Raw genomic sequence first — 14,462 nt, 5'->3', positions numbered from 1 at the left:
TTGGTCCCATATCACAATAGAGCCCACAATTCGTCAAGGTGATGATCTGCCAATGAAACTGATGAGGAAAATGTCATTAAGAATAAAAACTTCCAACCCCCACAGTTAAGGTTTGTTTCCCTGTTAAGAAAGCAGAACTTTTCCCGTTCATTCTTCTTCCACCTTCTATTTGTTTTGTTTCCAATTAAGATTCGCCTATCTAAAAGTAAGTAATATAGCACTGACGACTCCTGTTAGTAATGTATTCCTTTAAGCTACATTCTGAAACCAAGCAGGATCCATAAATCATGCCTCTTCTCGCATGAAATGAGAAATGCTAAGGTCAATGGAAATTTCTGGAAAGGTGGAGAGGTGGAGCCACCCCAGTTATTTTTCTGCACATTGCAATAATTGCAAATGCCTCCTAGGAAAAACTCAGCATTGGTAATCCTCCAGCTCAAACAAAAGCTAAATCATCACAGCTACCTGGGAGTAGGGAAACCCCAATATGCACAGTACTGGTGACAAGAAAAAAATTGTGGGATGTCCTACATTAAATTGCAGTGGGCCAGAGAGTGACAGAAAGAGACAAGAACAGTTAACCAGTTAATAGCTGTGCGCCAACCAACCAAAGACTGCTCACATGCCTGAATGGCGGTTGGAGCTCTGCCTCAACTTCCAAGAGTCTATTAGCCGACCAGCAGATGCCACTGCATGCTCCATCTGCATGAATGGTCAGTACTGTTGCCTGTAACCATCAAAAGGAGTACATGTTCCTTCTGTGCAGACTGTGCACCTACCCTAGAACTGCTCCACATCACCTTTTCCTGCCCCCCTTACCCGTAACCAAGGCAAATTCTTTTCAAAACAATTTACATCTTTCTTCCCCAAAATACAATGTATAAAAGCACCTGTTGCCTCTGGGACAGTGGACATGTTGTCTGCTCTGTCTAACCCCGCTGCTGGTGGTTTAGATTTCATGCCCCAGGACTTGGTCTTTTTCTGGCTAGCATACGGGTCAACAAACCCTCTCTTTCAGAATAGCTTTCTGCCATGAACGTTTTTTTGTTTAACACGGGCATCGGGAGGTAAGAGGAAGAGCAGCAAACGGCTCTACCCAGTATCTGTCAAACTCAAGGGAGCCTACCTTTGTCTCTGATCATCCATCTCCTTCCTTTTCTTTGTAAACCGATGGCTGACTCCTACGAAGTCATCTAGCAAAAGATGAAACTGAGAAGACCTCCTGAAAAGTGAGATGCTGGTTTGGAAGCCCAATATGTTTATTACAAGGTACATCCATTCCATAGGTGTGTATCTATTCAACATCTTAAAATGCACAGCATATCACTGAGTCTCAGTCCCAGAGGGCTTCATTTTAACAACATGTGGTATTTGGGGCTGTGGGAAGGGGAAGGAGAGTGGCAAAGAAATGCCCTTCTCTGCTTTGATGGGGCAAGGAGGTTAGAACCATCACCACTCCATGATAAATGAGAGAATTCTCTCTCTCTCTCTCTCTTTCTGATGGAGCTAAGCAGAATATTCCCAAGCTCACCCAAACTGCTGGGCTGGTGATTGCGTTTTTCAAATATGCTAGTCTCCATTTGGGACTGTTTTGTTTTAGAGTCTCTGTTTAGCTGTGTACCTACCCTCACAGCAAATGAATCACAAAGGGTACAATTTTGTAAATCAAAAAATCAAGAAATAAATAGATTAGCAACTAGAAAAAGCCAGAGAGAGACAGAGAGAGACAAGTCCCTGCCAATGGTTTTTTCAAGCCTCAGCCCAGCTGTGTTTATTTCCATCCATTACATATCCGACAAGGGTCAGGCTTCCAGCTGGGGAGAAGAGCTCAGAGCCTGAGAGAGGAGACCACAACCGCGACACAGGGCTAGGACGCGATGCTGCCAGGCCATGGCCAGGCAGAAGTCCCCAGCACCCTGCAAGGACAACGCGTAGCCTTGAGGTCAGACAGGGCCGGTTTGAGTCCCGGCTTCACGAAGTATTAAGTGTATTAAACACATACAAGAACTATGCATTTCAAATATGCTAAGAATTCTATAAAGAGAATGACTTTTAAAAATTCCAAGTCACTTAGTTCTGTCACTGTTGTTTTCAACTTGTGTATAAAAACACCTATGGCAAGTGGAAGTGCGACAGCCATTTCCAAACAAACCAAGAAAAAGAAAGAAAAGATGTGGCTTCATAAGCAAAGGAAACAAAGACATTTAGATTCTATAAGAGAGGCACATTTGAAACCTCTGAAAGTGACCTTATTCAGAAACTATTCTGGTCATCTGGGAAATCAACCTAGACTACAAATATTTGCTTTTGTTCTACTCTTCAATTTATTTCTCAGTCTCAGAGAAACTAAAGCATTAATAACATGTTTATGCAGATGACAGGATCAGCTGTGTCACCGTTAGTAAGTTTCTTAACGTCTCTGAACCTCAGTTCCCTCGTCTTTAAAATGAGTACAGTAATGGCAGCTATCTCAAAGGTGTATTGTGAGGGTAAATGAGAGAACATAAGTAATGTATTTAACATGGTGTCCAGCACGTGGCCAGAATTTAACAAAGGAAGCTAAAAGTACCCAAATAACCCAGCTGAGAGGTCCACTTATGGTAAACATTTCTACCACCATCAGCCATTCAGGGATGAGGCCAACACAACCCAGCCCCAACCTGTACCCTCTAACCTTAACTGAGACTTACTGACCTGGGAAAGCCTTGGAGAGCGTCACTTTTTCAGATGGAAGAAGCGAGCTGTATGCATGAGTTATATGCAACTGAAAGGTACGCACGCACGCACGCGCACACACACACTTTTTTGAAAAGCTCCTTTAACACAGCCCACCATGGAGCCTGAAATTCCCTAAGTCATTCACTCCTTAAAGCCCTTTAGTCATGAAGTGAACTTAACAAACGATGATATGGAATCGGGGAACCATTAGCTACCTAACATGTGATGATAACAATCACACTCTCACAGATTCAACACCAGTGGGACCCGTCACCTCTGGGCCCTGTAATCTTTGCTAATCCTGCCAGTCATACAAGGTAGATACTGTGCCCATTTTAAGATGAGGGCACTGAGGCTCAGAGAGGCTAGGTCAGCACGCAGGACTACAGAGCCGGTGCATGGAGCAGGAATTCAAGCCCAGTTCTGCCCCCTCCAACGCCTGTGCCTTCTGCCACATGTCCTGCTATACCACGTCACCTCAGCGTTCTGTAGGTCAGTTCCACAGGTAATGCCTGAGCACCCATTGTGGTTGGGCAGTGAGAGGGTGGGGTCTTGAAGAAATAATATAGAACACAGGTTAAATGTACCCTGTGTAGCCCATCTCCAAGACAGTCCCCACCTCCTGGTATTCATGCCCATGTGTAGTCCCCTCACACAGTGTACGAGGGTTGGGCTATGAAACACATATAATACAGCAGGAGTGGTGATAATATGTCATTACTGAGGTTAGGTAGATTCTGCCTTGCTCGTTTTTGGACCACTTTGACGGGGGAAGCCAGCTGCTATCTCTTGAGGCAGCCCAGTGGAGAGGCCCAAGGTGCAAGAAACTGTGGCCTCCTGCCAACAGCCGTGTGAGTGACCATATTGGAAACAGATCTTCCAGCCCCAGTCAAGCCTTCAGAAGACTGCTTCTCTGGTTAACACTTTGACTCCAGCCTCGTGAGAAACCCTGACCCACAACCACCCAGCTGGACTGCTCCCTGATTCCTGACCCTGAGAAATTTTGTGAGATAACAAATGTTTGTGGTTTTGAACTGTTCAATTTGGGGGTAATTTGTTATGCAGCAATAAATAACCAATACAGTGGACAAAACAGATGGAATTTGGGGCTTAAAGAAAGTCTAAGCCAAGGGGAGTGGAGGAGGGTGTTAACCAAAAGGTAATAAAAAGATGTGGAGCATGAGTGCAGAAAAAATGAGAGATCAGTTGAAGTGAAAAAATAATGTTATAAAAATATTAGCAAATACTTATATAGCACTTCCTATGTAGTGTGCTAGGTATTGTTAGTATATTAGCTCATTTAATCCTCATAACAATCCTATAAAACAGTAGTAGTTATCCCCATTTTACAGATAAGAAAAATGAGGCACAGAAGACAAATAACTTGCAGGGTTCCCTCAGCTGGGAAGTGGCAAAGCTGGAATTCACCGCAAGCAATGCAGCTCTAAGTTCTACATACACCACCTCTCAGATCGAAAGAGAACTGGAGGGGGGTGGTAGATGAAGCTAAAGGGGATCAAATATATGGTGATGGAATGAGAACTGACTCTGGGTGGTGAACACACAATGGGATTTATAGATGATGTATTACAGAATTGTACACCTGAAATCTATGTAACTTTACTAAGAATTGTCACCCCAATAAACTTTAATTAAAAAATAAATTAATTAAAAATAAATTTTAAAAAAAAGAAAGAAAGAAAGAGAACTGGAGAAAGCCCTCCAAGTGGGCCAGGGGTCTGAGCAAACCCCAGGCTTTTGGTCTAGAGTTGTTGATAATTGTGTTGACAAAGACAACATAGTAAAGTACATTGTATAGCAATGCTCTATTGATTTCATTTAATCCTTAAAATACTTCCATGGGAGAGGCAGAGAGATACTATTATCTCCCCATTTTACAGAGGAGAACACTGAGGTTGAACAATGTTAAGGAACCACACTTGGATCTCTGAATTTGAAATCAAATGAGTTTTCTCAGCAAATTAGGGAATTTTTCAATTTTAAGCAAATTCTGGCATGTTGAAACTCCCTTCCTTACTTTACCCACTGACATTTGCTTTTACCTATTTACATTTCAGATTCCGTGCACTAAAAAAATAAATAAATAAAGCAAAGAGGAAGCAGCCCCATGAGAAGAGCATGAGGTTCATGTACTACCTTAATTCCAACCAGGAAAAAGGACATTCATAACAAAACACAATCACGGTAATATTCAAAATCAATTTAAGCAAACAAGAGTGGCATAATTAAAGTCAGAGCTCGGGGCCTCTTTCCAAGAGAGTAAGATGGATCGGAATAACAACCACTACCCCCACCACAAGTATAATTAAATTAAATATGCATGCATATTGTTGAAGAATAATCACTATAATAGCCCCCAAAGAAAAATTTGTTTATTTCCAGTCAATTGAAAAAATGTGTTACTGATTTTTCCCCCAACAATGTAGCAATTGTAAAATGCACAGAAATGCAGCAAAACTAATGCCAAGGTTAAAATATGAAGGTGCCAATGACAGAAAACTGGAGAGTTTCAAAAAACCTTAGAGCTACAACATCACAGTCATAATTTTCTCTTCCTCCACATGCCATCTGCCCTCACACACTTCCATTTCCTCTGAACTGCAAGTCTTCAGAGGGAGCCCAAAAGATGTATACATATTTTAAGAAAGGAAAAAACTGTATTAAAATTGTAATACTCAATATATACCGATAACAGAAGATGAATACAAGTCACGTGTATACATTTTTTTGGCTCCCCCGGTATGTGCACTCCACATTATCTAGTCATGGGGAACTTCTTTTTCTGTTTACACTAGAATTTCTTTTATTTGGGTTGGGGAGGACAGCCTGAGATCCGCGTCTCTCACACATAATTTTAGAAACTGTGCCCTGTCAACCCAGAGCGTTCATTCTCAGGTCTTCTACGGAGAATGATATTGGCACTAATGAATGTTTCTTCTGCCGTTATTGGTGAGGCAATTAGGTCTTCCTGACACTCGTGGCCACATAGCTCAGGCATGTCTGCAGGCGGCAGCGGGCCTCTGGGTAATCAATCATGTTTCTTGGCAGCGCTGTCAATCAGAAACTCACCTGAGTGGCACCTATTGATGGTTCTCAGCGTGCTAACACAGTCCCCGCTCCCTCTTCTTTCTCAGGTTCATGGTAATACTGACTTTGAACCTGCTGTTTTTCATCATAGAGTGGAATTGCTTCATTTTTCTCTGCATGTGTTGATTCTCCCCCCCCCCCCCCCCCCCCCCCCCGCTTTATCCTTTCAACACTATCACAGAAAATACAGTATTCAACATGAATTCCCCAGAGGGCTTCCTGGCCGTGGTTTCAATAGATATTATTCTATATTTCATTTCTTTTCCTTCCCCTTCCTTTAGACACCTCAGACTACATCCTGCCAATCCCTACGATAACCCCAAGAAACCAGTACTCCATTTTCGTCTATATTTCTGACCATATATTTGACTTCTCCTTAGTGCCCTAGAAGTTGTAATGAACTATCAACAGGGAATTGAATTGTTCTCCCCATGACAGAACGGTTCCCAATTTTATCACCAAACTATATTTGCAGAGACCTCACATGCTGGATTTTTGGGGACCATCTCAATTTCAAATAATCTGCTTCTCAAACCAGGGGTTCCTAGCTTTGGTTTGGAAAATCAGATCATAGCACGCTTCCAGAAGCCACTCAAAAGAGCTTATTTTAAGTAATTATTGTATTGACATTATTTTTGTTTGCTCACTCAGAAAGCCGTCAGCACTACAAAAAGACCTATTTCAATTAGAAACAGCAGCTATACTTTTTTTTATAAAATACAAGGAAAGCTTGTATGGCAAATTAGAAGCGATGAACCACTTGTTTAGTACCTGTGCCCCACCCCCACCAGCACCATATCATAAGTTTGAGCCCCGCCCTCAGCGTGCTTGCAAACCCACATGTACTTACACACACAATGGCTAGCCCTTATCCAGCCTCAAACTCATACTCATAGAAGCCACCTCTGTGATGACATGAGAGGCATTGAGGAATGACCCTTTTCTCTCTACTTTCCACAATTCCTGGGTTCGTGTTTTCCAGACTTAACCACTCCTGGTAGGCACCTTCCTCACTCCGTCCACTTACAAGGAGCGTCCGAGGCAACCGGCGATCTGTTATCAGTATTTTGGCAGCTCCTCTGCCCCTCCCCCACGCACAAATAGGAATATTATTGTTTCTACAAAATCTCTTCATAAATAAGGATGATGGTCAGCACGAAAAGCATCAGTATATACAACAGTCTTTAAAAGGGAAACTGAAAGAGTTTTCTTCCAAGGATGACCTCCAGGGACATTTGTGCCACCATATTTGTTCAGGTGGCAGCAAAAAACAATGGTAGTAACATAGTTAAAGAATTCAACAGTGGGTCAACTGGAAACAAAAGACAACCTGTGAAAAAGGGAAAGGGAGGAGGTTGCAATAATAACTGACACTTATGACCACAAATCACCTGGCAGACATTGTGCTAAGCACAACCATGCATTATCTTCCATAATCCTTGCTCCAACCCTGTGAGATGGGTCCTGCTGCTAGACACACTTGTCAAATGAAGAAACAGGCACAGTGATATTGACCACCCAGCTAGGAAGCAGTGGACTCCAACCCCAGACTGTCTGACTCCAGAGTTCCAGTTTTTAATTACTTTGTTCTATGTAGTCAGGCTGGACTCTGCACTCTCCAGGGGAGCGGGTTACAATGGCCCTGGATCCCAAACTCTCTTAAATACCTTTTGCTTTGACCCTACATCCACCGAACAATCTTCAGGTTACAATTTGGCCTGGCTGGTATCATGACAGCAGGGAGAGTTTTGTGAGGTGTGTCAGAGTGGTTTCTGCCTGTAAAATGATGAATGGGAGGTTTCCTGCCTACCTCAGCCTCCTGAACGTTCACTTACCAAGAGTCAGGCCCTCGAGCCTGAGCATACCCGACCTCTGTAAAGTGGGGCCAGATCCTGAAAGGCTCCAGCTCCATCCAGCCCTCCTTTGTGCAAAATCTCCACCATTTCCAACCTCCAATTTTTACTTTTTGTTTCCCATAGACACTAGACCTCAATGTCCTTCTTTAGCTAAGGGAAGGTGGCAAATGCAAACTTGCTAACACTTTGAGAGTCTCAACCTCCATCATTTCATTTCAGTTCTATGCTCTTTTCTTCTCCTCTCCACACTCGTAAATAAGTTTTCATTAAAACCATAAGACTCCCCCTTATCAATGCCCCTTAAAACCGGTTGCCTCGTCTGTACCAGTTCTATTAGCATCACCGCAGTATCAGGTTGCCTTTGTGCAGTTTCTGGGCTCTATGAAGAAGTAAGTACGATTTGAGCTAGTCCCTTGATTGCTATGCTAACAAAATCCTTTATATACCACATACATATTACGTGTAGCACCTACATATAAAATACATTTTTATCTATCTTTCGTCTAAAGGAAAAGGCTGTGCCAAGCACTGAGTGTTTACCATGTCCTGACAGGTCATGCCCCAAAGGCAGGGCCTGTCCACACCCCTTCTAAGGATCCATCTGTGCTCTGATTCCACAGGAAGGGTCTGTGAATCAAGGGGAACTAATCTGAACCCTCACAACCCCTTATCAGGGCCTGATGTGAGAAGTGAGCTCAGGCCATCAGGGTGCTAACTTGGCAACTTGACTGGGAAACACTGAAAGACAGGGCTACTGAGCGATGGTGCTGAGGGCCACGAGGTTGGGCTTGGGCCACAACAAGCCATCAGCACACTGACATTGTGAGGGGGCAGAATGTCACAGTAAGTTAAAGAGAGACAAGAAGCCGCATGGAACAGAGGCGATTAGAATGGCTGCAGACACATGTGGGAAAAGCATGTGCCAAGTAGGCCTGTTTCTCAGGGTGATAAACATAGTGGAGAAAGAATGAAGGATGCCTAGGGCTTGACAGGATGAAGGGAAGAGAACCAAAGCATCAAATGAAATTAGAAATGAGCAAATCACTGACCCAATCAGAACTGCAATGTGGAATCAGGAAAGAAGGGAGGGAGGGAGGGAGGGAGGGAGGGATGGCGGGAGGGAGGGAGGGAGGGAGAGAACACTGACACCTTCTATAATATATACAATGTCCTAAATTCTCACCAAGGACAAGCTTGCCCCACAGGACAGTCCAGGTTCTCACCTAGTCTCAACTAGAATAAGAAAGACTCTTTTCTATCAGCTATGGATTTACATTTTGTTCTGATGACAAGATTTGGGGCAGGGGGGCTAAGCACCTACCAAAGTAAAGACAGTGCACAACGGCCTATACGTTTTATTCGTGTGAGCAGAACAGAGGCCTAACGTCCACTCCATTTTTGTAGACATGGCCTGCAGTCAACACACTACATCATTGCCTGTCGCAAAGAGCCTGCCATTGCCACTTAACAGCATGCACCATGCAATCCTCATTCGAATCCTGACGTTCTCTAATTTCACCCTAACCCTGATACAGGATTGGGTATGAAACTCTTCAAAAACACTCCAGTTACAGGAAGTTTCCCTTTCCACATAAAGTGAACACATTTCTTTCTTATTGTGGCTGCTTACATGAGCACTTCCACCATTCTTGCTGATTCTCTACTTTCATTGGGGATGCTAGACATTGAAGGGGGTTACTGAAAATTCAAGTCAAAATTTAAAATTAAAATATATTTTCTGGGCCCTGCAGAGTGTACCAAAATGGTTCTTCACCTTAGTCTAAGAGCTGCAAATACAATGGTGAAAAGGTAGCACTTTGGCATGTGGCCTGTAGGTCTCATTCTTTTACAATTATACCCGGATGTCAAATATCAGTGATGGCATTTAAAACCTACGGGGTTGCTGAGTGTTTAAAATGGATCAGTCTGCCTTGTGGAAAAGCTGAAGAGAAGACAGTTCTGTTTAACACAGCATGTGGGTTTTTTCTAACTAGCCAGCGACAAGTTGCAGGAAAGCGTTATACAGGTACTTACAGTTTATAACCCATGGCCACATCCACAAAATACTTTCTTCTCTGTCGATAGACATTGTCCTTAAATCCCTTCAATACAAAAGAGATTAAGTTATTTAACAGAGTGCCAAAAAATTAGCTGCAGAAGGCCTGAAAGAAAAGCACTGCAAGGTTGATTGAGCGTTCCATTCAAATGTTAATTTTTATCCTCGTATGACCATCTTGATGACACAGGCAGAAGCAAATTGTGCTTACAGTAAAACCTCATTAAATTTGGGCTCTACTAATTTGGAATGTGTGAGAATTCAGGCTAAAGTTTACCTTTCCGCTAAGCAGACAGAATGACTTAGCCATGCAAATTGATATTAAGAACAATATGCTTTGGTTTTCAAGTATCATTTACATGTAATTGATCTTAATCACAAATTAACTCTTATCTTGGTCATTAAAAGAGGTCCCTTTAACATGGTTATTTGGTAAGTTCACCTACATTTAATTGCTTTGGACAAATGACAAAGTTATTTATTAAGAGTTCTATCATTCACAATAATTATCAAATCCCCAAATTAATATGAGTAAAAGAGGTTTTGCTGTATTTTATGAGTATAGCCACACAACGCAAAATCGATTTTAAGGGATTCATGCATAGGATAGCAGGCTAGCTCCATTCCACTTTGAGTTCCTATGATTCAGATTAATCTTCAGCGACTTTAAGACTTTTAGCCACCATCATAACACTTGGGAAATGAAACATCCCGTCTGTCATTCTTCAGTCAAGTGGAATCCTTCCAAGACAACTTCTTGGTTTACTCAAGAATTTCTCCTCTTGTCAACAAACTTTCCATTTTCCTTCCCTTCTAGTACTTTCAGATAATCAATTCTTTCCAGGGCTGTTTCTTCAAACTTCTGGAAGCCCAAAAAGGAATTGTTTCAATATAGCTTTTTACCACTCAACCCCAAAAGATAACCATGAAGCAGGGCCCACTCAGAGAATGGGGGCCAGGCCAGAAGGCTAGCGGCTGGGATCCCGGGCTCTGAGAGGAGAGAGGCAACAGGCCCACAAAGGCCCAGCCTAACCTTGCTGCAGCTCAGACACTTCTGTGCAAGGTGGGCTGTGCAAGAGGAAAATCGTTCCTCATAGAAACATTCCATTCTCTCTTCTGGCTAAAGGAGAACTGGCTTTCAGGCCAGTTCTCTGGACTGGACAGAAATGAAGAACTTCCATTGCCAACAGCCTTCCTCTCAGGAATGACAAGAGAATTACTAATAAGGGGAGAGAGAGAGAGCGATCACCCAAACACACTGCAGAAATAAAGTGTCCTGTCTTAGTAGCTAGCAGTTTCTTCCTTTTGCTATGAATTGGGAGTTTTTTAACTGGGGCTCATCGGCAGGCTTGCAAAGCCTTAAAATGTGTATGTACAAAATTTTGTGACCATAGTTACCACATTCACAAATGGGTCTGTGACCTAAACGGGGGTCTCCTGCTGTTGAGGGTATAAATGGTCATGGCAGGAGTATGAGTTTCGACACTCACTAGGAATATCAGGCAACCCAGGGTGGTGACACTGAAGAGATTCAAGCATGGGTATTACTCAAAAAGAGAGCAGGCCGTGGCAAAAGGAAAAGAGTCATGCGAAAAGCACAGCATCTGTTCCCCGGTCCCTGCCAAACCGGACACCATGGTAACAGCACCATAGTCTGCTGGGCTTCCTGAAGAATCTCAATTGTCTCTCCTCAGCAAACACCTGCACCTTTTCCAGGCATGCGAGAGAGTGATGTACTCATCATGCCTCATTAGCCCAGCGTGGTAGTGATTACGCGAACGTTGTGGGCGATGCCAGGCTTCCAGGTTGGAACCATGAACCGGCAAAGTAAAGCAGGGCTGCTGGCTACACTGGCTGTTACAGAGACACAGCATTACCTGGCCATCTACTGTGGACTGAAGCCAGGGATAGTTACCAGATAAAGTAGAGGACATCCGTGTGATATTTGGGCATACTTATAAGAAAAAAATATTTGTTGTTTATCTGAAATTGAAATTGAAATTCAACTGAGCATCCTACATATGTGCCAAATCTGGCAACCCTCGGGCCAAGAAAGTATCTGTTGCACACCCACCCTTCTTCTCTCGGTTTAAATCAAGGGAAACTGAAGACCAGTCAGCAACCTGAAGTGCTCCGCTAAAGGTACGTTGGCACCCAAGTAGCTATCCCAAATAAGTCAACCCTGATGGAATATTAGGATCAACTGGGGAGCATTAAATATGACTCCAAACCTAGCCACATTCCCAGAGGTTCAGATTTGAACCTCACTTGGCATGAGACCCTGGCCTCGGGGTATTTTTAAATTCCCTACAGATTATTTGAATGGAAAGCTAGGGCTGAGAATCACTGACCTCGGACAATAGTTCTCAAACCCTAGAGCTCCTGCAAGTCCTTTTAAAATACGGGTTCCAGGGTCCATCCCTGAAAGTTCTGAGTCAGGGGGCTTCACAAGAGCCTCAAGGTACTGCACTTTTCACGAGCACCTAGACCACACGTTATTGGTGGACCTTGAACCACACTTTGAACGATTCTCCCAGTCTAGATCCTTGCTATTCAAAGTGGAGTCCCCAAACCTCCAGAATAAGCCTCAGATGAGAGCTCACTAGAAATGCTAGGGAGCTCCCTAAAAATCTCAGGACCCCCATCTGCATTTTGAAAAGATTCTCCAGGTGACTTGTTTGTCCATTGAAGTTGGAGAGGCACTGACCTCGATAGATACTGAGCCCTTCCTAGGGAGCCTCAGCAGCCTCTTATAGCCCAAGCCCCTTCTGAGCCACCCCAGCACAAGGGGGCCATCCTCTCACATGAGCCCTGTTTCAAAACTGGGATTATTCCCAAGCTCAAACAGTCCTTAGACAACTTGTTCCATCCTCATCAAACAATAACTTACAAAAACCACCAACTTACCAATATCGAGTTTTGCATGATGAACATTTGGTGTGCTTATAAAAGAAATATGTGTGGTAAGAAAAAAAAATGAGTGAGGTAGGAGATTGCTAAGTACTTGCAATTATTTCAAGTGGCTACACAGAAAATAAAAGACGGGATCATAAGGTGGGCGTAATTAGGAGTAATGAAACAAAATTAGGCACAGGACAATGTACGCTGGGTATCGGAATAAATGACATAGCAAGGTCAGTGGTTCCTGCGGTTGTTCCTTTAAAATGACTGACCCCCTTTCTGGTGAGTAATTTTCAAACTAGACTAAGGGGAGCATTTGGAAATAGGAGGTTAGCGAGAAATCCTTTACTGTGCAGGTACTGATCGGGATGATTTAACACAGCATTTCCATTCCTGGAATGAAGTATTTACTCTTGCCAACATACTATGCAGTTGTTTTATTAACTAGGCTATACAAACGCCACCACTTGGAAGTCAATAAGAATTTTATTTCTACTTTTTACGTAAGGAATTTGAGGCACAGAGGTAGAGGGACTTGCCCAAGGTCATCCTGCAAGTTAATAGCTGGTGTCTGGGCAGTCCTGTTATTGCTAATCTCTTAAATTGTACTTCTTTGCTAATTCTGACTCCTTCGGAGGTGGGGAAGGGGAAGGTGACAAATGGATGCTTATTAAGTAAGGCACTTTTGAGTATTTTCCTAATGTTCCAGAGCCTTACATGGGAATTTCTGTGAATTATTCTGAAATTGTAGGTGATGATGGCAAATATAACATGCTGTGTCTTTGAGAGAATTCAGCTTTTTAAAAATAATGCAATTGAATTAGATTTATTTGACCCTTTGTTGGAATGCTATGTTATGAATTAGTTTGAACTGGTATGTTATGCCAAATGATCGGTTTGATGGAAAATTCCCCTCACGTTGAAATTGCCATACTTAAAGCAGAGTCCTCACACTGAAGTGTGGGCCTGTTAACACCAGCTCTCAGGTTCTGCTGAGGCAGCTGGTCCCAGGGCCACAGTCAGAGAACCACTGCATAGAGAGTATAGTCCCACTATTGGATTTCCTTCATTTACATAAAACGAATATCTGTAGCCATTACCCTCAGACCACAAAGCCCTCCTGTAAGCATGATTGATCCGCTGGGTTTCACCTTTCTATCCGCCTGTTGTTAGACAAAAAGCACTGGGGGAAGGAAACGCTTGTAACGAATGAGTACATTGCTTATTTCTCCCAGACTGTTAACTGTACTTCATTCTGACCATAAAGAAGTTCCAGGTCTCTTGTGTTAAATAAAAACTGATGTAAAGGTGGAGGGAGGGAATAATGGGAAATGCTTACCTACGTATCATATTTCTTTAAAGGTGGTCGTTTTTATTGGCGTAGAGGAGAGATGGTGGTAAACAGATTCCGGGTAGATGTGGGAAGAGATGCGTCTTCCATCACGGCCTTATTCTAAAAACCTCTGCCTTTCCATTGAGACTGAAGTCCACTCCATTACTCTACTCCTAACTACCTCCAGTCAAGGAAAATAGCAAGGAGAATTTTATTCTCTCACTGAGCCCCATAATGCCAAGTTCTCCCTAGTTTCCCAAAGGAGTAATCAATTTCAGTTCATCGTTTTTCCAAGGGTCATCATCTGCAAGTATATTTCAGGCTGTCTAATTCTACAGAAATATTCTTCAAGGTTTAGAATCTATTCCTCCGTCCAACCCTTTAAAAAATGAATGCTATGTGGAAATGCCATCTTTCTAACCTGTTTCCAGCCAACACATATTCACAGGGAAGCTTTATCATTTGAAAGTCTGCTCTCGGTGATGGGGAA

General features: G+C 42.9%; 1 protein-coding gene across 1 annotated transcript in view; it reads right to left on the bottom strand.

The window, feature by feature from the left end:
* Positions 1-14,462, bottom strand: part of TPH2 (tryptophan hydroxylase 2) — an 89,276-nt gene that overhangs the window by 68,397 nt on the left and 6,417 nt on the right. The window contains exon 5 of the mRNA XM_019748931.3: positions 9,717-9,784. Within this exon, the coding sequence (XP_019604490.2) occupies positions 9,717-9,784 (68 nt within the window). The remainder of the gene's footprint in view (positions 1-9,716; positions 9,785-14,462) is intronic.

The sequence above is a fragment of the Rhinolophus sinicus genome, chromosome 1, assembly GCF_057876585.1.
Source record: "Rhinolophus sinicus isolate RSI-liver-muscle chromosome 1, RSI-T2T, whole genome shotgun sequence".
Taxonomy (NCBI): domain Eukaryota; kingdom Metazoa; phylum Chordata; class Mammalia; order Chiroptera; family Rhinolophidae; genus Rhinolophus; species Rhinolophus sinicus.
Note: the sequence above shows the minus strand (reverse complement) of the source record. Positions and strands in the feature narration are given on the sequence as shown.